General features: G+C 45.5%; 1 protein-coding gene across 2 annotated transcripts in view; it reads left to right on the plus strand.

Annotated features, from left to right (window-relative positions):
• Positions 1 to 12,374: 12,374 nt before the first annotated feature.
• UBASH3A (ubiquitin associated and SH3 domain containing A) overlaps positions 12,375 to 22,824 on the plus strand; it is a 40,090-nt gene continuing 29,640 nt past the window's right edge. For both annotated transcript variants that reach the window (XM_068983660.1, XM_068983669.1), the window contains exons 1-4: positions 12,375 to 12,487; positions 14,661 to 14,714; positions 19,070 to 19,256; positions 21,720 to 21,918. In XM_068983660.1, the coding sequence (XP_068839761.1) occupies positions 12,375 to 12,487; positions 14,661 to 14,714; positions 19,070 to 19,256; positions 21,720 to 21,918 (553 nt within the window). The remainder of the gene's footprint in view (positions 12,488 to 14,660; positions 14,715 to 19,069; positions 19,257 to 21,719; positions 21,919 to 22,824) is intronic.

Here is a 22,824-nt window from a genome sequence, read left to right on the forward strand (position 1 = left end):
GTAACCCTACCTGGCGGCAACTATCAGGTAGCCACTGGGGGTTGACTGCAGAGATCAGGAGGGGAAAGTGTGGCTCGCCTTTAATTAGTAAGTGAGCAACCTTTTCAGACACTTTTCATCTGAGAGGCTTTGGGTCACAGGCACCCCTTTTATTTAAAAGAACTGAGAGGTCCTGCCTGATGCTGAGCAAGCTCACCCAGGGAGCAGGGAGACGCTTTGGTGGGTGCTTCTAGCCCCCTGCATGCCTGAGCCTATATTTAGACTTGCAGCCACTCTGCAGACAAAAGACAAGGGACCCGCAGTCAGCACTGTGCAGACACTTTCTGGCTCCATCGTGCAGGGGCCTCTGCCTCCCAAGAGGCTCCCGCACACAATACAGCTCAACTGTGTGTAACCACAGAGCCCTGCTGCTGTGGGCCGGGGACTAGGAGCCCCTTTGGAAGGCTGGGGAGAATGTGAGCTAGATGGAAATCAGGCGTTCATTGATTCCCGGGCCATCTGCCATGGGCCAGCCATCTAGACGCAGAGCAGATGGCAAAGGGGTCAAAATTTCAGGTGAAGACGAATACTGGGAAGAGATGGGGCTGGGAAAGGCTTAGAGAATCGTGGGACAGGGTGGTGGAGGAAGGCCTCCAGAAAGAAGCGACGTTTTAGCAGAGCGCTCGATGACGTGATGAAGTGGGTCTTATGAGCTTGATACCGACCAGGATTCTTGACCTCCTTAATAAATAGAAATAGATAAGAGGCCAGATGAGAAATTCAGGCAAGGCTTTATCAGAGCTCCTACAGCCGCAGGAAGGAGCAAAAACAAGGAAGAGTTTCCCTTGATTGCTCCTCGAGGCTTGAGCTGGTTCCTTACACAGGTTGAAGGTGGGAGTGGGTCCAGTGGTCAGGCCAGAGGGGTGGCTTAGGTGGTTTGCCCACTCCTTGGGTCATGATGAAGGCAGGGGGCACGGGCAGTACCTTGCTTTGGCTCCCAGCTCTTCAGAAGTGGCAGTTGGGTGGTTTTGTTTTGGTCTTGTATTTTTTGTATATTGTCCAGAATTTGTCCCCATTGTGCATGCTTGCGGTTGGTTTTAGTCCCTTATACTTTCTTTGTATTTTGTTGCTTGAGGAGATGTTTGTCCAGGAGCAAGCACTGCAGTAACGGTCTCAGATCCCAGCAAAGAGGGGATCTCTAAGCAGGGGAACATCAATGCCAAAGGCCCAGTGGAGGGAGTGAGCTAGTAGCGCTGGAGAAACTCAGTAAATCCTCTGTGCCTGGAGAGGCTAATAGGCAGGTAAGGACCTGGGCCCCTGGAAGGACTCTGGTTTGGCATCTGTGTGAGGGACAGGCTGGAGGAGCTGAGCAGAGTCAGGTGGGGATCTACCCATGTGTGTAGGGTCAGGGCTGGGTGTGCAGAGGCAGGAGAAGGCTACTGAAAACCTGGGCCCCTGCAGCCATGACCAGGCGCTGATGGTGCAGGTGGAGATCAGGGCTGGATTGATATCATTTTTATTTGTTTATGCATATATTTGTGGCTGTACTGGGTCTTCGTTGCCACGCAGGTCTTTCCTTTAGCTGTGGCGAGGGGAGACTGTTCTTCATTGTGGTGTGTGGGGTTCGTGTTGCAGCAGCTTGGGCTTCAGGAGTTGTGGCATGGGGGCTCAAAAGTTGCAGTTCTCAGGCTTTAAAGTGCAGGATCATAGATGTGGCTCACTTTCATTCTTCCTTAACTATCATCTCCAGTCCCTGAAGGGATGAAATGGAAAGTGAAAGTGTTAGTCAATCATGTCTGACTCTGTGCCACCCCATGGACTGTAGCCCTCTAGGCTCTTCTGTCCATGGAATTCTCCAGGCAAGAATACTGGAGTGAGTTGCATTCCCTTCACCAGGGGATCTTCCCGACCCTGGGACCAAACCCGGGTCTCCTGCATTGCAGGCAGATTCTTCACCATCTTAGCCACCAGGGAAGCCTCCTTGAAGGAATATTTGCTCTTAAAGACAATGATAGGAAACTTAGAACTTGATCCTTTCTTTGCTTTTACCCAGATGTTGCGGGCACTGCTCCCAAGTGCAATTCAATCCTTGGAGGACAGAGTCCCGAATGTACTTTTGGGTGTCCAACACAATGATGAGTATATGATGGGGCTCCATGTATACGAGCTGATTATAAACGAAGGTGGATGAACAATATTGAATAGACATGCAGGAAACAAAAGCAATCCCAAGGTCATGTTAACATGTGTTCACATGTTGGCACGTGTGTCAGATGAGGTCAAAGATTGAGATAATTCACCAAGGGGGTATTAGGAAAAGAGCCCATGGAGGTAGCTGAACTTCTACCACCATGAAGTCATCTGAACTTCTACCACCATGAAGTCAGCTTTCAGAAAGGTAATTTACAATTCAATTCCATCACGCTCAAGATAAATGTTAGGAAAATAGAAATCAGCATACGCAGGGCTGGCGTCTGGTATTCACCAAGCCAATGTCTTCAGAGGTCTTGGTTTGGAGGTGTGAGAAGGGCCATCCTCCCCCGAGGGCACCCCCCAGGCTCTGTGAAGCTGTGGGGACCACCTGCAGACAGCTGGAGTTACAGGTGTGGTCGGTTTTCACCTTGATTCCTTTGGTGAGTGAAGGGAGGGATCAATCACAGTAGAGACCGTCAGTCAGGAAGCATCAGTCTTCTCACTGTTGGCCTTTGAAGATAGCTTTTCATTCTAAGAAAAGTGAGTTAACCTCGATACGGCATTTCCTGGTATACGGAAGTAAGTTTTTTTTTTTTAATAAAAAAGGTAAATATATTTTTTAGTGTTATAATCATCATTGCTCTAAAAATGGTTCACCTTTAGAAGAGAAAATTATGTTTGAGTAGAAGCTGTATTTTAGAGTCCAAAGCTGCCTTTTTCCCTTTGCGTAGCAAGCTTTGTCTCTTTTCAGATGTTCAAATGTAAGATTTGCAGTTCATTTGATTTTGAAGTGATTTCATCTTTTGATGTCCTCAAGGGAAGAAGATAATACTTTAAAATATAATTCTTACATTTCACACTTAAAGGTGAAATACGAAAGCCTTTTCCCCTGAGGTGGAGAACAATATAAGGAGATTCACTACATAGATATATATCATATGTATTCAATATTTGATGTCTGAGCCAGGGCAATAAAACCAGAAGGAGAGGGTGGGAAGGAGGAGGAAGAAATAATAAGGAAAAAAGAAAAAAGATGAAAGAAGAGAAGAAAAAAGAAAGGAATAATGGAAGGAAAGAAAGAGAAAAGGAAAGAAGTAAGCAAGGGATGGAGAATTTTTAAAAGGAAATATGTACTGGTTAATAAAAAGAAATAAAGCTATTATTGATTGATAGAAAAAATTATTTTGCACATAGAATATCTTTAAAATTCTAAAGATAAACTATTAGAATTAACAAATTAGTGAAGCAAGACTGGTGAATATAATTTAAATATAAAATAATGTGAAACCAATAGTATTTTGATTTCTGAGCAACAGAATCAGAACATGAAATTTCAAAAAGATATAATTTACAGTGCATCAATAATAATCAACTATCTAAGAATAATAGAATCAGTATTGCAAAATGTGAAAATTAATAGAGGGAAACCAAGGCAATGGCAACCCACTCCAGTACTCTTGCCTGGAAAATCCCATGGACAGAGAAGGCTGGTAGGCTACAGTCCATGGGGTCACAAAGAGTCGGACACGACTGAGCGACTTCATTTCACTTCACTTCATTAAGATGGAATTGGGAGGCCAGAAGGGGGCGCTCTCGCAGACATATAGGTAGAAATGCCAACTACAGGACGAACTGTCAATATCAGAGACCCCAACAGAAGAATCATCAAGAGGAAAGAATTACCAGTAATGAGGCCCCAGCAGGAAAAGAGGCACACTGCATCTTCTTCAAGGAATTGACCAACCCGGTAACTCAGCCAATGAGAAACCATCATCACCATGCACTCTCACTTTTCTCCAAAAGACTTAGTTCAAAATAAGCCCTCCCAACCTCCTCTTTTTTAGCTATAAAGTAATGTCACTGCAGATGGTGATTGCAGCCATGAAATTAAAAGACGCTTACTCCTTGGAAGGAAAGTTATGACCAACCTAGATAGCATATTCAAAAGCAAAGACATTACTTTGCCAACAAAGGTCCTTCTAGTCAAGGCTATGGTTTTTCCTGTGGTCATGTATGGATGTGAGAGTTGGACTGTGAAGAAAGCTGAGTGCCGAAGAATTGATGCTTTTTGAACTGTGGTGTTGGAGAAGACTCTTGAGAGTCCCTTGGACTGCAAGGAGATCCAACCAGTCCATTCTAAAGGAGATCAGTCCTGGGTGTTCTTTGGAAGGACTGATGCTAAAGCTGAAACTCCAGTAATTTGGCCACCTCATGTGAAGAGTTGACTCATTGGAAAAGACTCTGATGCTGGGAGGGATTGGGGGCAGGAGGAGAAGGGGACGACAGAGGATGAGATGGCTGGATGGCATCACCGACTCGATGGACATGAGTTTGGGTAAACTTCGGGAGTTGGTGATGGACAGGGAGGCCTGGCATGTTGCAATTCATGGGGTCGCAAAGAGACATGACTGAATGACTGAACTGAACTGAATTTTCCTCTCCTTTATTTACTGGACTTCTCCATGATTTTTACTTTGATTTGCTTGTCCCAAATTGCAATTCTTTGTTATTCTTAAATGAACCTATTTTTGCTGGTAAAATAACTGACTTGTATTTTTTTAAGATCAACAATCTGGACACAAAAATTATGTAACAATTGGAAGTGCCTGGAACTTGGGCAGCTCGAATAAGATGGTCAAATTCCTTGAAAAACAATATGAGTAAACAGAAGAAGACTAGTCCTATACTAAATAAATTAAATCTACAGTTTAAAGTGGAAGTGAAAGCGCTAGTCACTCAGTGTGTTCGACTCTTTGCAACCCCATGGACAGCAGCCTGCCAAGCTTCTCTGTCCATGGAGATTCTCCAGGCAAGAATACTGGAGTAGGTTGCCATGCCCCTCTCCAGGAGATCTTCCCCACCCAGGGATCGAACTCAGGTCTCCTACATTGCAGACAGATAGTTTACCATGTGAGCCACTTCACCCAAAAGAAAATTCTAGGCTCTGATGACTTCAATGATTATTTTTTTCAAATATTTAAGAAAGAAACTATATCAACCTTACAAAAACTCAAGAACTTGAAAAGAGATAGCACCTACCAACTCATTTATGAGAGCAGAATAACACCGACACTTAGGGTGACCAACTGACCCCTCATCTTCCTGGGACCAGGGGGGTTTCCAAGGACGGGAACTTTGCATGCTAAGACCAAGAAATTCACAGGTCAGTCAGAATGAGGTGATCACTCTACTGACAAAACCTGGCAAGGAAATTATAAGAAAACAACTGGCCAAGCTAATTTACAATTACTGATGCAAAAATTTTAAGCAAAGCATTAACAAATTGATTCTAGCAATCCAGGTGGTGCTAGTGTTAGAGAACCTGAGAACCCATATAGGAGACATAAGAGAAACGGGTTTGGTCCCTGGGTCAGGAAGATTCCCTGGAGGAGGAAATGGCCAGCCACTCCAGGATTCTTGCTGGAAGAATCCCATGGAAAGAGGGGCCTGGCGGGCTAGTCCATGGAGCCACAAAGAGTCGGACACAATTGAGCATGCGCACACCAATATATACAAAGGGTAACATACTATGGCTAAGGAGGTTTTATCTTTTTTTATTTTATTTTTTAAAATAAGATCATTTTAACATTCAAGAGTCCGTTGGTATCAAACTCTCTGAAGCCAGATTTTCTTCATATACATCAACCAAAACAACAAATATTGACGCTGATTTGAATGCAGAAGCAGCAGTGAGAATTCAGGTGTCTTCTAATGTTACGTTGGATATTAAAGAGATTTGCAAAAATGTAAAACATGCCAATCTTATCAGTAATTTTTGTTTTGTAAAATATAGTTTTCTGTCACCAAAATAGGATATTTACATTAACATATAATGGTTTATTATTGCTATTTTAAAGTGGATTAATAAAATTATTTTAATTTGTCAGTTTTTTAAAAAGTCAATTGGTATAATTATCGAATAAAGAAGGAAAACAATATGATCACCTCAACAGATGCAGAAAAATCATAAGATAAAATTTAATATCTATTAATGACATTTTAACACATTTCAGTAAACCAGGAGTGAAAAGGAATTTCTTTTATTTGATAATGACTGCCTACCAAAAAGCCACTTTTATGGAGGTCTTTGCCCCACAATATGGCAAGAAAAGGAAATAAAGTTCATAAATATTAAATAAATGAATTTTATAAATATTAAAAAGTGAGGGGGAAACTGTCCTTATTTGAGGATTACATAATTGTGTACATAGAAAATTCAGGAGATTCTACAAATATTAGAATTAATAAGTGATGTCATGTCATTACATAAAATAAGTGATGTGATGTCAGTACATAAAAATCAATCATGTTTTTATACACAGGCAACAAACAAATGTAAGTAGAAATCATTTTTAAACAATAGTACCAAAAACAAACAACATGGAGGAATGAACTTAATGACAGAAGTACAAAGCCCTGAAAACTACAAAGCATTACTAAGAGAAATTAAATAGAGAGATATACCATATTTATGGAATGAAAGACTCAGTATTGTTGAAATTGATCTACAGAGTCAGCAAAATCTCAAACAAAATACCAGCAGGATTTGTTTTTTGTTTTTTTCTGATGGAAATTGGCATACTGCTTTTTATTGTCCTTTGGATTCCTTGTCTTTCCTTTTTTAAAATCAGTTTTATTGAGGTTTAGCTTACACACTATAGAATGCATCCATCCTAAGTGTTAGTTCAGCCATTCTAAGTGTTTAGTTCAGACCTATGTGCCGGTATAGTCACCACCAAATCAGGAAACAGAACATTTCCATTACCTGCAAAGCCCCTAGATACACTAGTTTCGGTCAACCACTTAATCTGCTTTCTGTTTCTATAGATTAGTTTTATCGTTTTTAGGATTTCATTTAAATAAAATCATATAGCGTGATTTTGTCGCTGGCTTTTTTAGCCAACATAATGTTCTTTTAAATTCATCCATGATATGGCATAAATCTACAGTGTGTTCCTTATTACAGATAAATGTTATCTCATTGATTGAATATACCATAATTTGTGTATCCATTCACTAGTTGATGGACATTTGAATTTTTTCCGGTTTGGGTCTCCTGAGAATAAAACCGTCATGAAGGTTCATGTAAAGTTTTAGTGTGGACATACATCTTGATTTCTCCCTGGAAGATTGCTAGGAATGACTTGGTCATATAACAAATGTATGTTTAACTATAAGAAACTCAAATGTCAAAATGTTGGACAATTTTGCATTCCCACCCACGCCATACAAGAGTTCCAATTATTCCACAGCCTTGCCTATACTTGGCACTGTCTGTCTTTTCAAATTTAGCTCTCCTAGGAGGTGTATTTGGGCTTCCCTGGTGGCTCAGATGGTAAAGAATCTGCTTGCAATGTGTGAGACCTGGGTTCAGCCCCTGTGTTGGGAAGATCCCTGGGAGGAGGGCGTGGCAACCCACCCCAGTGTTCTTGCCTGGAAAACCACCATGGACAGAGGAGCCCAGCGGACTATAGTCCATACGGATGCAAAGAGTCAGACATAACTGAGTGACTAAGCACATCACCGTAAGTGTATCCGGCATCACATTGTGGTTTTAATTTACATTTCCCTGATGACTAATGATGTTGAATAGCTTTCACGTCCTCAGGAGCCGTTTCTGTATCTTCTTTTGTTAAGTGTTCATTTAGATCTTCTGCCTATTTTTAAACTGGATGGTTTGTTTTCTTATTATTGAGAAAATTATATATATACACAAAGAGTGGGACACAACTGAATGACTAACACTACTATAGATACATATACAATGATATTATATTATATTATATTCTGGATTTAAGTCTTTGTCAGGTGTGTATCCCTGGGTCAGGAAGATCCCCTGGAGAAGGAAATGGTAACCCACTCCAGTATTCTTGCCTGGAGAATCGCAAGGACGGAGAAGCCTAGTAGGCTACAGTCCATGGGGTCGCAAAGAGTCGGACACGCCTGAGCGACTTCACCTTCACCTTCAGGTGTGTATATGATGATATCTCATCCCTGTCTGTTCATGGCTTTTTATTTTCCTTATGATGTCTTTTAAAGAGTAAATGTTTTCAATTTTGAAGCCAAATTTATCAATTTTCTACTTGTATGATTCATGCTTTTTATGTACTAAGAAAACTTGGCAATCTCCAACATAGGAAAGATTTCTTGTTTCTTTTAGAAGTTCCACAGTTTTAGCTTTTACATTTAGGTCCATCATACATTTTGAGTTAATTTGGGGACACGATGTGAAGACAGTGTTGAGAGTCATACTTTCTCCATACTGATATGCAGTTCACAGCACTGTTTGTTGAAAGCATTATCTTTTCCCCTGTGAATTACATTGGCTTCCCTGGAGGCTTAGACAGTAAAAAAATTGGCCTGCCAATGCGGGAGAGGATTCAATCCTTGGGTCAGGAAGATCCCCTGGAGAAGGGAATGGCAACCCACTCCAGCATTCTTGCCTGGAGAATCCCATGGACAGAGGAGCCTGGCAGGCTACAGTCCATGGGGTCACAAAGCTTTGGACACCCCTGAGTGACTAACACCTTATGAATTACATTGGCCCCTTTGTTGAGAACCAGTTTGGCAACATATGAGAGTCTTTCTGCACCTTCCAATGGCTCACTACAGCAACTTGACTTTTCAATTTATATGAAAAATCAAGGGGTGTCGAGGAGCAAGACAACCTTGAAGGAGGAGACAAAATCAGAGGGCTCAGTACTACAGTAATTAAAATAGTGTAATGTGGACACAAAATTGAACAATCAAATAATAAAACATAATAGAGTCAGAAACAGGCTGATACATATTCAATCAACTGACTTACAGTAAACATTCTACTGCAATTCACTGGGCAAAGGATAGTCCTTTCAATAAATAAAAACCGGGGAAATAAATGAACTTTCACCTCTACCTCCCCACATATATAAAATTACTTCAAATGGATAGTAGAGCTTCATGTGAATTGTAAACTTGGTAAAGTGCCAAGAAGAAAACATAGGAGACTATCCACATCCATATTGTATTAACAGTGATTTCTTCAACAGGATGTAGAAAATCCTAACAATGAGAGAAAAGATTGCTAAGTTAATCAAATGTTGTTCCACCCAAAGACATTACTAAGAGACTTTTCAAAAGCAGACCAGAGCTTGGAAGAAGTTATTGCATGTGCTCAGTTGCTTCAGTCGTGTCCAACTCTTTGAGACGCCTCTGACCATGGGGATTCTCCAGGCAAGAATACTAGAGTGAGTTGCCATGCTCTCAACCAAGGGATCTTACCGACCCAGAGACCGAACGTAAGTCTTCTGCTTCTCCTTCATTGCAGGAGGAGTCTTTACCCACTGAGCTGGAAGCCCAGAAAAAGTTATTCAGTTCAGTTCAGTTGCTCAGTCATGTCTGACTCTTTGTGACCCCATGGACTGCAGCACGTCAGGCTTCCCTGTCCTTCACCATCTCCTGAAGTTTGCTCAAATTCATGTCCACTGAGTCAGTGATACCATCCAACCATCTCATCCTCTGTCATCCCCTTCTCCTCCTGCCTTCAATCTTTCCCTGCATCAGGGTCTTTTCTAATGAGTTGGTTCTTCACATCAGGTGGCCAAAGTATTGGAGCTTCAGCTTCAGCATCAGTTCTTCCAGTGAATATTCAGGACTGATTTCCTTTAGGATGGACTGGTTTGATCTCCTTGCAGTCCAAGGGACTCTCAAGAGACTTCTCTAAAACCGCAGTCCAAAAACATCAATTCTTTAGCGCTCAGCCTTCTTTATGGTCCAACTCTCACATCCACACATGACTACTGGAAAATCCATAGCTTTGACTAGACACGTCTTTGTTGGCAAAGTAATATTTCTGCTTTCTAATATGCTGTCTAGGTTGGTCATAGCTTTTCTTCCAAGGAGCAAGCATCTTTTAATTTCTTGGCAGCAGTCACCATCTGCAGTGAATTTGGAGCCCAAGAAAATAAAGTCTGTCACTGTTTCCATTGTTTTTCCATCTATTTTCCATGAAGTGATGGGACCAGACATCATGATCTTCATTTTTGAATGTTGAGTTTTAAGCCAGCATTTTCACTCTCCTCTTTCGCCTTCATCAAGAGGCTTTTTAGTTCCTCTTCACTTTCTGCCATAAGGGTGGTGTCATCTGCATATCTGAGGTGATTGATATTTCTCCTGGCAATCTTGATTCCAGTTTGTGCTTCATCCAGCCCAGCATTTCACATGATGTACTCTGCATACAAGTTAAATAAGCAGGGTGATAATATACAGCCTTGACGTACTTCTTTCCCAGTTTGGGACCAGTCTATTGTTCCATGTCCAGTTCTAACTGTTGCTTCTTGACTTGCATACAGGTTTTTCGGAAGGCAGGTCAGGTGGTCCAGTATTGCCATCTCTCTGAGGGTTTTCCACAATTTGTTGTGATCCACAGAGTCAAAGACTTTAGCATAGTCAATGAAGCAGAAGTAGATGCTTTGTACATGTCTACACTGCTATGTATAAAATAGATAGCTAATGAGCACAGGGAATCCTACTCGGTGCTCTGTGTTGACCTAAATGGGAAGCAAATCCAAAAAAGAGGGGATATGCGTCAACGTATACATGATTCACTTTTCTGTACCACAGAAACACAGCATTATAAACAATTGTACTCCAATAAAAAATCTTTTAAAATGATAAAACACTAAAAATTAATTAATTAAAAATAAAATAATAAATAAAGTCATCCAACAAAAGATTCGTCTCCAGAGTTTCCACAAATGGATAAGAATGCCCAAACAACCCAATTTAAAAATGGCGGACCGCTCGAAGAGGCCCTTCCCCTAAGGGGAAATCCAAATGGCCAGTAACCCGTCTCAACGTGCTCAGTGTCATCGCCCTTTGGGGAAATGCAAATACAGAACCACAGTGAGATACCACGACACACCCCCAGATTGGCTGCAAGACTGATAACATCAAGTGTGGGCAGGAACTTCAATCCACTGCTGCTGAGGGGGCGAGCTGGTACGACTGCGGAGTGAAATTGCTTGGCAGTGTCTGATGAAGGATGAACAAGTCCTGTGATCGCACAATCCCACCCTGAGACAGGTGCCTAACAGAAATGCGTGCGTCGGGTACTCAAAGAAATATACCAAGAATGTCTGAAGCAGCAAAATGGAAAGGCACCCAAATATACATCAGCTGAGAACCAGAGAAATCAAGCATGGTGCATTTATCTGCTGGAACACAATACAGTGACGTATACAGCAATACAGTGAAATGTAGTTGCTCTCAACATGGATAGATTTCATGCTCGTGATTTTGGGCAAAAGGAACAGGCATAGAAGAGAACATACCATACGGTTCTGTTTACGTCCAGGTTCAAAGATGAGCAAAATTAATATGCAAGTGAGAGCAACAGCTACGGGAAAGGAGGAGGAAACTAGGAGGCTGGGCGAGCGGCACTGGGGCCGGGGGGCTTCCAAGGTTCTGCTGATGTTTAGAACAGAGGATCTCAACTCTGGCACTGCTAACATCTTGAGCTGGACCCTTCATTGCTGCAGCGTTCCTGGCCTCCCCACACTAGGCACAGTTAGCAAACACTCCCTCCTCTGGTTGTGACAATCAAAATGTCTCCCAACAATGCCAGTGGTCCCTGGGAATTGGGACCTGGGAAGAGGTCCCAGGTCAAGGACCTCTGTTTTACTGCTGGTCCTGGAGGATTAGGGGGTGTCAGTTCACTATGAGCTCTACACGTAGGATTCATCAGCTTTTCTGCATGCGTGTTAAACTTTATATTTTTACAGGAAAGAAAAGAAATCAATGAACAACTAAAAGAGCCAAAAATTTCAGAACTATGAGGGACAACAGATACAGTGTAGTTTAATGTCTTTTACAGATAGGGAAACTAAGATCCAGGTGGCTCAGGGTTCTGCCGCCAGTAGGACCCAATAAAGAACCCCACCCCGGATTCCCCTCCCCCAGCCTCCCTTCCCACCCATACCAGGCAGACTTCTCCCAGCCCAAGTCAGAACCAAGCCGATCCCATGACCTCCTGACCCCAAACCCCACTATGGAAGGGGCTTGGTGGACCCTGAACCCACACTCTCCAAAGAGAACTCTGAAAAGCAGTATCTCATGCAAACAGGATATTAGCTTTGTCAGAAAGATCAGAAAGGGCTTGAGGTTTTCTTCTTAGCCTCAGCCTCTCAGCTTTATCTGCTCGCTTCAGTCTGCAGCAGGAAGCGATGGCAGCGGGCGAGACCCAGCTCTATGCCAAGGTCTTCAACAAACTCAAGGGCCGCAGCACCCCCTCCCTCCTGGACCCCCTCCTGGGCATGGGCTTCCCGGCGCACACCGCGTGAGTACCGCCCGGCCTGGCCCGGCTCCCCGGACTCCAAGCTGACCCTGCTGCGGTCACAGAACTGCGGGCGGCTCAGAGCCCTGACTTCCTGTCAAGGGGTGTACCCTGCAGGCCCAGGATTCATCTCAAAATGAGGCCTTTTCTGCTTTTATAAACGACGCGCGCTTTGCCTTTTAAAGGCAGACTTTGCTGTCTGGTGATGGTGGGATCCTGAGGTTTGTGAAATTGGAACCAGGGTTTGGAGACGCCTGGCTGACCCTCTCTATGGGCAGTTTGGATAATCACAGATGGCTTTTGAGACTTTTGAAAGCCCCTAGGTCAGTCAGGGGCGATCTCTGATTCTGGGACCTGTTGAAATACACAGGAATGTTACTTCTAAATGCAGAGAAACCCCTTGTGGGTAAGGGTTCTTGACTGTGTGATAATGATAATGGTTAAGGAAGCCCCCAAGCAGGGAGGATGTGATCTTAGGAGAAGGGCCACACAGAGACGACTCCACCCTGAGTATCCCCACCCGAGACGGAAGGTGAAGGTGTTAGTCAGCTAGGTGATGTCAACTCTTTTGCAACACCATGAACTATAGCCTGCCAGGCTCCTCTGTCCATGGAATTCTCCAGGTAAGAGTACTGGAGTGGGTTGCCATGCCCTCCTCCAGGGAAGGATCCCCCCAGAATGATGAGCTTTGAGCCTGGCAGTGGTGGCAGCTTCCATGTTCTTCTTAGATCTGGTCCTTTTCATGCCCATATTCATGTGGGAAATACATCAGAAGTCCCCTTAGGTGACTGTGGATGGGGAGGGGGCAATCTCACCTTAAACAGATAACAAACCCCTGCCCAACTGCAAGGAATGAATGAGGCTGGACCCCTCTTCTCCCCAACCCAAATCAGGACTTTGTTGTCACGTGGCATTCACAGTAAACCAGGAGTCTGTGAGACAGGAACAGGATCAGGCATGTGTGGCTGCCTGCCGTAGGCTGGACGCCATCCTGGGCACCATCCATCAGGTGCAGATGAGGACAGAGAGGCAAGAAAGGGAAGGTAGAGGAGGGGCAGGGCTGGAACCGCAGTCCCGGTGCCTGTAAAATTCACTCTTCATTTTGTGACTAAAGTTGCCGTTAGACACATACTTAAAATTCCTTCCAATTTAAGGACTTTCCTGACGGCCCAGTGGTTAAGGTGCCATACTTTCAATGCAAGGGGTGTGGGTTCAGTTCCTGGTTGGGGAGCTAAGATCTCATATGCCACAAGGCTTGACCAAATTAAGCCCAATTCCTTCCAGTTTAAACATTAGCTATGTGTTGGTGTTGGAGAGACATGTTTGAAATGTCTCCCTGGGGGGGAGCACCCCAGTAAGTCTCCTGCTAACCTCTCCAGGTGGCCTCAGCCTCACCAGCATCCTCTGAAATAGCCCCCCTGGGCAGTGGCCATCTCAGGTTCCTGGTGATAGCCAGGCTAAATTTGAGGATGAATTGCCTTCATCAAACTCCTTTCTGTCTAGTTGGGTCCCTTTGGTTAAAACACAATTCACTGTACATACATCCCAGTTTCAAGGATGAGTAAGACACAGTTAAGCCCAGGGAGCTCGCAGATGGTTGGACAGGCAGGTGGACACGAGTCCATTGAGATGAGGGTAAGGTGGCCATGGGTGTGGTGGAGAAGCACAGGAGAGCTGCTCGCGCACCCTCCTTGAGCACTTTAGGGAGGGCTTCCTGGAGGAAGAACACCTGAGCCTAGCCTGGAAGACCCTGTGCCATTTCCCCCAGGCCATGTGGTCAGGGAGGCACGTGTACAAGCCAGGGCCATGGCCCTGCCTGGCTGCCTTGAAGATCTGAGAGTGCATGGGGGAGGATCAGCGAGGTGGGATTCAGGCAGCGGTGAACCTCAGGGCATGAACCCTTGGTCTCCATGCCAGGGACTGGGGGTGGGGGCCAGGGAAGGGAAATCATGGGTGGGAGTGGAGAGATGCAAGCAGTCTGTGTTTCCAAAACCACAGTGATGCTGCACAGAGGGTGGAGGTCTGGGCACTGCATCACGTTCTGAGGTCTAACCATACAGCTCCCTGGGGTCCCTCCTGAAGGTCCGGTGTATTGTGGAGACACCCCCCAACCCCGACCTTTTCCAAAGAATGAAAGTTAGCCTTCTGAGAGCTCCTTGCGCTCTGCCTCCCACAGGCTCAAGGCATTGGCAGCCACTGGAAGGAAGACGGCAGAGGAGGCGTCAAACTGGTGAGTGGGGGGCCTGCAGGTTGTAGAGCCTCTGCAGGGGAGCTGGGAGGTCCCCAGGATCCCCTGGGTGGGCAGGCACCTCCATGCAGCCCACAGTGCCCAGAGAAAGCAATAAAAAGCCCCCAGCTAGAACAGAAAACAAAAGAGAGAAAACTCTGAGCAACGTTTTTTTAAGATTTCTTAAAATTCTGATAGGATCCCAATGTGACTATCAATGAAGAGCAACATTCATGTGGTTTGTTGTTGAATAAACAAGAAAGAGACATTTTTGCTGATGTGAAATCGAGGTCGCCACTCTCTCCACTTCTGATGGAGTGAGAACTGGCAGGTGGTGGTGAGAGCCCCCAGGCCTTGGCATGTTGCACTTTAAGGGTGCCAGGTGCAGGGGAGCTCTGGGTTCCAGGCGGCCCTGCCAGCCTCTAGCTCTGCGGCTTTGCCAGCCTCCCACTGCTACGAGCCTTGCTCTCCTGCCCCAGGAATCAAAGAGAACGCCCTGTTCTCTAAAACTCGGGCCCGCCCGCATGCGCCGTCATGCCATCATTCTGTCCCACGGTGGGAAATCCCCTCGAGCTCCACCCTGGAATAGCTGCAGAAAAGCAGAAAGCCCAGGTCCCACTGGCTAGGGGGCTGTTCCCAGAGCAGGATGTGGAACACTGGGGGCTCAGCGTGTCCTCAGCGGAAACCCCCTCCTCCTCCAAAAACTCTGGGCCAAAGGAAAAAATGCAACCCCTGTAGGGGAAAAAAGGAAACACCCAGGACCCTCTGGACTAGGATGACTTTATTTTATTTTATTTGAATTGCCTATTTTTTTTCTTTTTTTAATTTATTTTAATTGGAGGCTAATTACTATATAATATTGTGGTGGTTTTTGCCATACATTGACATGAATCAGCCATGGGTGTACATGTGTTCCCCATCATGAACCCCCCTCCCAACTCCGTCCCCATCCCATCCCTCAGGGTCATCCCAGTGCACCAGCCCTGAGCACCCTGTCTCATGCATCAAACCTGGACTGGCGATCTGTTTGACATATGATAATATACATGTTTCAGTGCTATTCACTCAGATCATCCCACCCTCACCTTCTCCCACAGAGTCCAAAAATCTGTTCTATACATCTGTGTCTCTTTTGCTGTCTCACATATAGGGTCATTGTTACCATCTTTCTAAATTCCATATATATTCATTAATATACCATGTTGGTGTTTTTCTCTCTAACTTCGATCTGTATAACAGGCTCCAGTTTCATCCACCTCACTAGAACTGATTCAAATACCTTCTTTTCAATAGCTGAGTAATATTCCTTTATGTATACACAGCTTTCTTATCCATTCATCTGCTAATGGACATCTAGGTTGCTTCCATGTCCTGGCTATTGTAAACAGTGCTGCGATGAACACTGGGGTACACATGTCTCTTTCAATTCTGGTTTCCTTGGTGTGTATGCCCAGCAGTGGGATTGCTGGGTTGTATGGCAGTTCTGTTTCCAGTTTTTTAAGGAATCTCCACACTGTCCTCCATAGTGACTGTACTAGTTTGCATTCCCATCAATGGTGTAAGAGGGTTCCTTTTTCTCCGCACCCTCTCCAGCATTTATTGTTTATAGACTTTTTGATAGTAGCCATTATGACCAGCGTGAGATGGTACCTCATTGTGGTTTTGATTTGCATTTCTCTGATAATGAGTGATGTTGAGCATCTTTTCATGTGTTTGTTAGCCATCTGTATGTCTTCTTTGGAGAACTGTCTGTTTAGTTCTTTGGCCCATTTTTTGATTGGGTCATTTATTTTTCTGGAATTGAGTTGCAGGAGTCACTTGTATATTTTTGAGATTAATTCTTTGTCAGTTGCTCCGTTTGCTATTATTTTCTCCCACTCTAAAGGCTGTCTTTTCACCTTGCTTATAGTTTCCTTCATTGTACAAAAGCTTTTAAGTTTAATTAGGTCCCATTTGTTTATTTTTGCTTTTATTTCCATTACTCTGGGAGGTGGGTCATAGAGGATCCTGCTGTGATTTACGTCCGAGAGTGTTTCGCCTATGTTTTCCTCTAGGAGTTTTACAGTTTCTGGTCCTACATTTAGATCTTTAATCCATTTTGAATTTATTTTAAAGTCAGTGGCCAAATTGAAATTAAAAATAAATGTACTGCTGTGAGGGTCGTGGTTGGTCTCTGCTGGTGGTGACTCAGCCAGACACACCAGCAGACCCGCCAAGGATCAGGGAGACTGTGGGTGCCCTGGACTCTGCAAGAGTGGCCCAACCTCACTGGTAATCAGAGGGGTGCAAATTAGGATGCTGTTAACAACAAAAGGTAGCTTCAAGCGGTGGTGAGGATGAGGGTATGGTGGTCTCTCTCTCACTTTCTTGGTTGCAATTTGGGGTGAATATCAACACTGAAAATGTGGGTAGATGCTGCCTGGCATTTCATGTCTTAGTACTTTCCTTGGAGAAACACAAACAGCCTAAAAAGAATATGCAGGGGAATTCCCTGGTGGTTGGTCTAGTGGTTAAGATTCTGCGTCCAAAGCAGCGGTTGCAGGTTCCATCCCTGGTCAGGAAACTAGGATCCCACATGCCCCGGAGAGCAGCCAAAAAAAATAAAATAAAGAATGTGAAAAGATCTTAATCACAGTGCTATGAAGGTTTAAAAGAAGAAAACAACTTAAATGCCCGTCAGTGGCATGGATGGATGATGTACGGACTGTTTTATAGCCCTTAGAAGGTTCACTCTGACACACTTAACCAGATGTATGTGTATCAACAGGGAGAGATTACAAAAACATATGGTAGTTGTAGTATAATTTGAACAATAGCTTTTGATTTAAATAATACACACAAGTGCTACCTATGTACCTGTTACCTAAATGTCTATGAGGAAACAAAACAGATTGAGAGTTGAGATTTCCTCTCCTAGAGCTGGTAAGTGAGCTCTGATAAGGGGAGCAAAGCTTCCTCCTTGGTGTTTTTTTTATTGTTAAGAAGAAGGTATTTGTGCGTATCTCATGTCTTCTCCAGTGGTTGTACCCTGATTTCTAAATTTAATGTTATATCACAAGCACTCCTCTGAGCCATCAGAAATTATTTGAATCTGTCATTTCCAGTGACTACATGATAAAGTTATTATCACTTTTCGAGTCTTTTCCTTCTTTCCTGTGATAAATAATGGTATAATAAATATTTTATACATGCAGAGTTATCTACACTTTTTGCCTTGAATACATTTTTGGAAAGGATTTATTAGTTCAAATGGAAGGGGTATTTTAATGCCCTTGATACATCTTGACAAATTGCTTTAGGTAAAGATTGTAAAAATTCATCCTTCAGTCTCTGGGCACCTTTGACAAAATGAAGCATAGCTTTTCTCCTCTGAAAGGCATTATGGTAATTTTACAAGTGAGAAAAGTGGTATCTCATGGTTGCCTCAGTTTTATTCATTTTTTATTATTGGTGAGCGTGATCCTGACTTGGGGGCTGTATGTCATCTTTCATAGTATTTTAAACAACTTTCTGGGACTTCCCTGGTGGTCCAGTGGTTAAGAATCCACCTTGCAACGGAGTGGATGCACTAAGATCACACATGCCTAGAAGCGACTCAGCCTACGTGCCGCAAATACTGACACCTACACACCGCATCGAAAGACCCCACATGCTGTAACTAAAGCTTGCAGCAGCCAAATAAAAATAAATAGCTTTCTGAACTGAAAGAAAATAGACTAGCTACCTAAGTTCTGTCTAGGTCTTTGGGGCTTTGATGTTTATACTTAGTTTGAAGATTGAGATAAAATTAAAATGCAGGTTTTTCCCAGAAAACTGCAACCCTAAGGAGACACCTGACCCAGAGGGACCATTAGAAAACCAGGTTTTGAGTATTTTGGTCACCTTCTCACCTTGTCTTGGTTGTTAGCCTGGGACTCAGACTAGCCAGGGTCTGAGACCTGGATTCCCAGGTGGCGCTAGTGGTAAAGAAACTGCCTGCCAATGCAGGAGACATAAGAGACACAGCTTCTATCCCTGGGTCGGGAAGACCCACTGGAGAAGGAAAGGGCAACCCACTCCAGTACTCTTGCCTGGAGAATCCCATGGACAGAGGAACTTGGCGGGCTACAGTCCTTGAGGTTGCAAAGTTAGACACGACTGAAGTGACACAGCACAGCACAGAGACCTGGGTGGATGCCCAGCTCCTCTGCGATCACATTCAGCCCTGTGCTCGGTGAGTTCTGCCTGGGCACAGATACCCTGGTGCTCTACACATGGCCGGCTGTTCTGAGTCATCGTTGCCACTGCCCTCTGCCTTCCCTGGGAAAAGACTCATTTGGCCACAGTGCCAGATGACAGGGTCCCTTCCTCTCTTGCAGGCTACACTGCCATTGCAATGACCCTTCTCTGGACGACCCCATCCCCCAGGAGTATGCCCTGTTCCTCTGCCCCACGGGTCCCCTGCTGGACAAGCTTCAAGAGTTCTGGAGAGAGAGCAGGCGGCAGTGCGCCAAGAACAGAGCCCATGAGGTCTTCCCTCATATAACGCTCTGTGACTTCTTCACGGTGAGTTGGCCCAAGGCACATTTAATTCTTCTTAACATAGCAGCTGAATCATTTCCTGCAATAACTAGGTGGTGATGGCGCAAAACTAAGGGGTTTGTTTTCATAGAGTGGTCCACAGCAGTGATGTTTGTGTGAGATAGCCTTTACTTCCTCATCTTCATCTGGTCAACTCCTATTCATCCTTCAGAACCCAACTCATTTATCCTCTCCCTTTTTAAGTTTTCCCCACCTCCCCAGGTAGGCTTCCCTGATGGTTCAGTGGTAAAGAATCCACCTGCAATGTAGGAGATGCAGGTTTGATCCCTGGGTCGGGAAGATCCCCTGGAGAAGGAAATAGAAACCCATTCCAGTATTCTTGCCTAGAAAATCCCATGGACAGAAGAGTAGGATGGGCTACTGTCCACGGGGTTGTAAAAGAGTCAATGACTAAGCAGCAGCAGCTCCCCAGCTGGAAGCGTTGTGTGCTCTGTGCTCCCACCATCCCTTTGTTCTCTAACTAGTGGCTCTTTCCCTGTTGCACAGCAGTGTGTCTGACGCAACTTGGCATCCCTCACTGGACTGAAATCCTCAAGGGAGGGAGGAGGCTTTGCTCACTATTGTGCCCACAGAGACTAGCAAGTGCCTCAGCCTGAGTGGGGGCTTCACAAACCTGTGATGGGTCAATTAATGAACAGACTGGCCAGCCACAGATGGAGGACTTCTTCCTGCCCTGGGGACCAGCTCTCTGACTCAGAAGAGGTCAGAGAGGCCATTGTACAGGCTTCCTGGGAAGGTGAGAAGTACCTGGACTGCTCAAAGACAAGAGCGAGTCATGAGAATGAGAGGAGGGAAAGATACCACTGGGGCTCCTGACAAGAAAAACGGAGAGAGGGCACACTCCGCACCATCCTGGCTCTGCTGTCAGCAAACTCTCAGCGTCCCACTGGGGCCCAAGGAGTCCTTTGTTACAGGCTCCTCTGCATTGCGCAGAAAGGGAGCTGTAAACCTGTGCAGGACGGTTTCCAGAAGATGCCCAGGAGAATCAGTGCCTCCCAGAGCCCCTGATAAACACCCTCATTTGCCATGGGGTGGGGAGAGATTCCCAGGTTTTGAAGCCAGAAGAGTCCCAGGTAAGCTGGGTCAGTTGGTCACCCTGCTGGGACATCACTAGCATTTGTGATGCCAGCGACTGTGTTCCTTTATGGCTTGTCCTGGGAGCTCATCAGGGAAAGGAGTGGCAGCCAAGCCAGCCCTGAACATGACCTTAGAAATGGATGTGCCTGGTCATGACCACCGGGAAGCTGACCTGGGGATCCAGCTCCTCCTCACAGCCCACTGAGGCATGGGCACACGTGCACACATACACACATCACACACACAGTTCCCTTCTCCCAAGAGAGCTGCCCCGCTTTCCCCCACCCTGCCCTAGAGGCTGAGGGTCCTTTTCTGGCAGAAGAGCGTAACAGGAATTCACTCTTTGTCTGATTCTAAGAACATACAGCCACCAGATGGTGGCGTCAACTACAGCTCTGTGTATAACGTGGCTCCATGCTCCAAGGTGACATGCTTGAGGCCAAGAAATACATGTGAAGAGATGTTCATCCACGTGGCGATTATGAGTTGAGTGCCCTGTGGGTATATCCCATGCCTTCCAGGCCTGCGAAGGCTGCAAAAATATGGCAGGGGTGAATTTAGTGAGCTCCTGGTTAGTGGGGAGCTGTGGGTGTGTGTTAACAACAATGATAAGGTTCACAGCTCAGAAAGCAAGGGGGGCTATGGGAAACCCAGGGGGAGCCTGCTGCTGGGGAGAGGAGGGATCAGCCAGCTCCCCATGGGGGTCGCTGTGTTGGGGTTCACGGGGGTGCCCCATGGCCTCATGGAGTCTTCCTCACTGAGCCAGGAGCTGTGTGACCAGAGAGTGGGTGTGTGGGTGACAGTGGGGATTGATGGGGAGCTTATAAGCCAAGACCACATCAGAAGAGACCCTTGTAGACAAAGACGGTTCGATCACTGGCCAAGTGCGAGGCCTGTTGCCCAGTCTGAAGGCCAGCAGCCAAGGAATAGGCTACAACCCTCCTCAGTAGGTTACATTCTGAGCAGCGCACCCCAGGGCTGCCTCAGTGGAGCCTACAGGAACCCCCAGAAGCCAACAATGCAGTGCTGAGCATAGCTGTGCTCCATGGGAGTGGGACAGGGGCTCAGGATGCAGTATGGGGGGTGCTGGGTCAACTCGAGAAGGAGTGAAGGACGAAGTTCAAGGGACCCGGGGTTTCCTGCCTGGGCACTTAGAGGCTATTCCATTCCAATAAGAGCTTGACCTGAATTGCCTAAGGAACTGGGGACCAGACCCATCATCCCAAACACCGGGACCAGGCAAATTGTGTTACAGTGTCGTGAGCAGAAAGGAGGGTCCCACGGTTCTCAGGCTCTGCCTGGTTCTCATCAGTTAAGGTAATAGGTGACTGTCCTGTCTCTGTCCCTCAGTGCGAGGACCAGAAGGTGGAGTCTCTATACGAGGCACTGAAGAGAGCCGGGGACAGGACCCTGCACGCATTCCCCTCGGCCGTGCCTCTGGTTCTCCACTCTTCCATCAGCTTCCTGGGCTTCTTTGTGAACGACAGCCCCGCAGACATCATCCGGGAATTTGCTGTGATGTTCGCCACAGAAGCCTCCATCTTGGCAGGTAGGCAGCCCTGGGCTGTGGTGCACGCAGAGCCCTGGTTTACAGAAGGGAGTCCCTTTGCACCTGGGGCTGGGCTCACCACACTCGGATGCTGGGTGGAGCCCAGGGCAGCAGTAGTGAGGCTGTTCCCCAGTGCAGTGATGGTCAGCCTGCGGGCTAGTCTGATGGCGGGACACGGGGGTGCCTGCACCATCACCAGGCCACTTCCCCCCAACCTGGCCCTTTACGGCCAACAACTATGACTTAGCCTTAGCCTGAGGCTTAACAATTACCTAGAACCTCCATGAAATCCCAGAATGTCCTTCAGAAACCTGAGTAAAGTAAGTTAGACAGAGAAAGACAAATACCATATGATATTGCTGATCTGTGGAATCTAAAAAATAAAAGGCACAAATGACCATATTTACAAAGCAGAAATAGAGTCACAGATGTAGAAAACAAACTTATGGTTACCAAGAAGGGGGAAGGGATGAACTGGGTAATGGGAATTGACATATACACACTGCTCCATATAAAATAGATAACTAGTAAGAACCTGCGGTATAGTATGGGACTTCCCATGTGACTCAGTGGTTAGCAGGAGATGCAGGCTCAGTCCCAAGGTTGGGGAGATTCCCTGGAGGTAGAAAAGGCAACCCACTCCAGTGTTCTTGCCTGGGAAATCCCATGGGCGGAGGAGCCTGATGTGCTAAAGTCCATGGAGTTACTATAAGAGTTGGCCACGACTCAGTGACTATACAAGTGTAGCACCGGGAACCCTACTCAATACTCTGTAATGACCTATATGGGAAAAGAATCTGAAAAGAATGGATACATGTATATGCATAACTGACTGACTTTGGACTTTCCAACCAGTCCATCCTAAAGGAAATCAGTCCTGAGTAACTGGAAGGACTGATGCTGAAG

Source organism: Capricornis sumatraensis, chromosome 1, assembly GCF_032405125.1.
Source record: "Capricornis sumatraensis isolate serow.1 chromosome 1, serow.2, whole genome shotgun sequence".
In the NCBI taxonomy this organism is placed as follows: domain Eukaryota; kingdom Metazoa; phylum Chordata; class Mammalia; order Artiodactyla; family Bovidae; genus Capricornis; species Capricornis sumatraensis.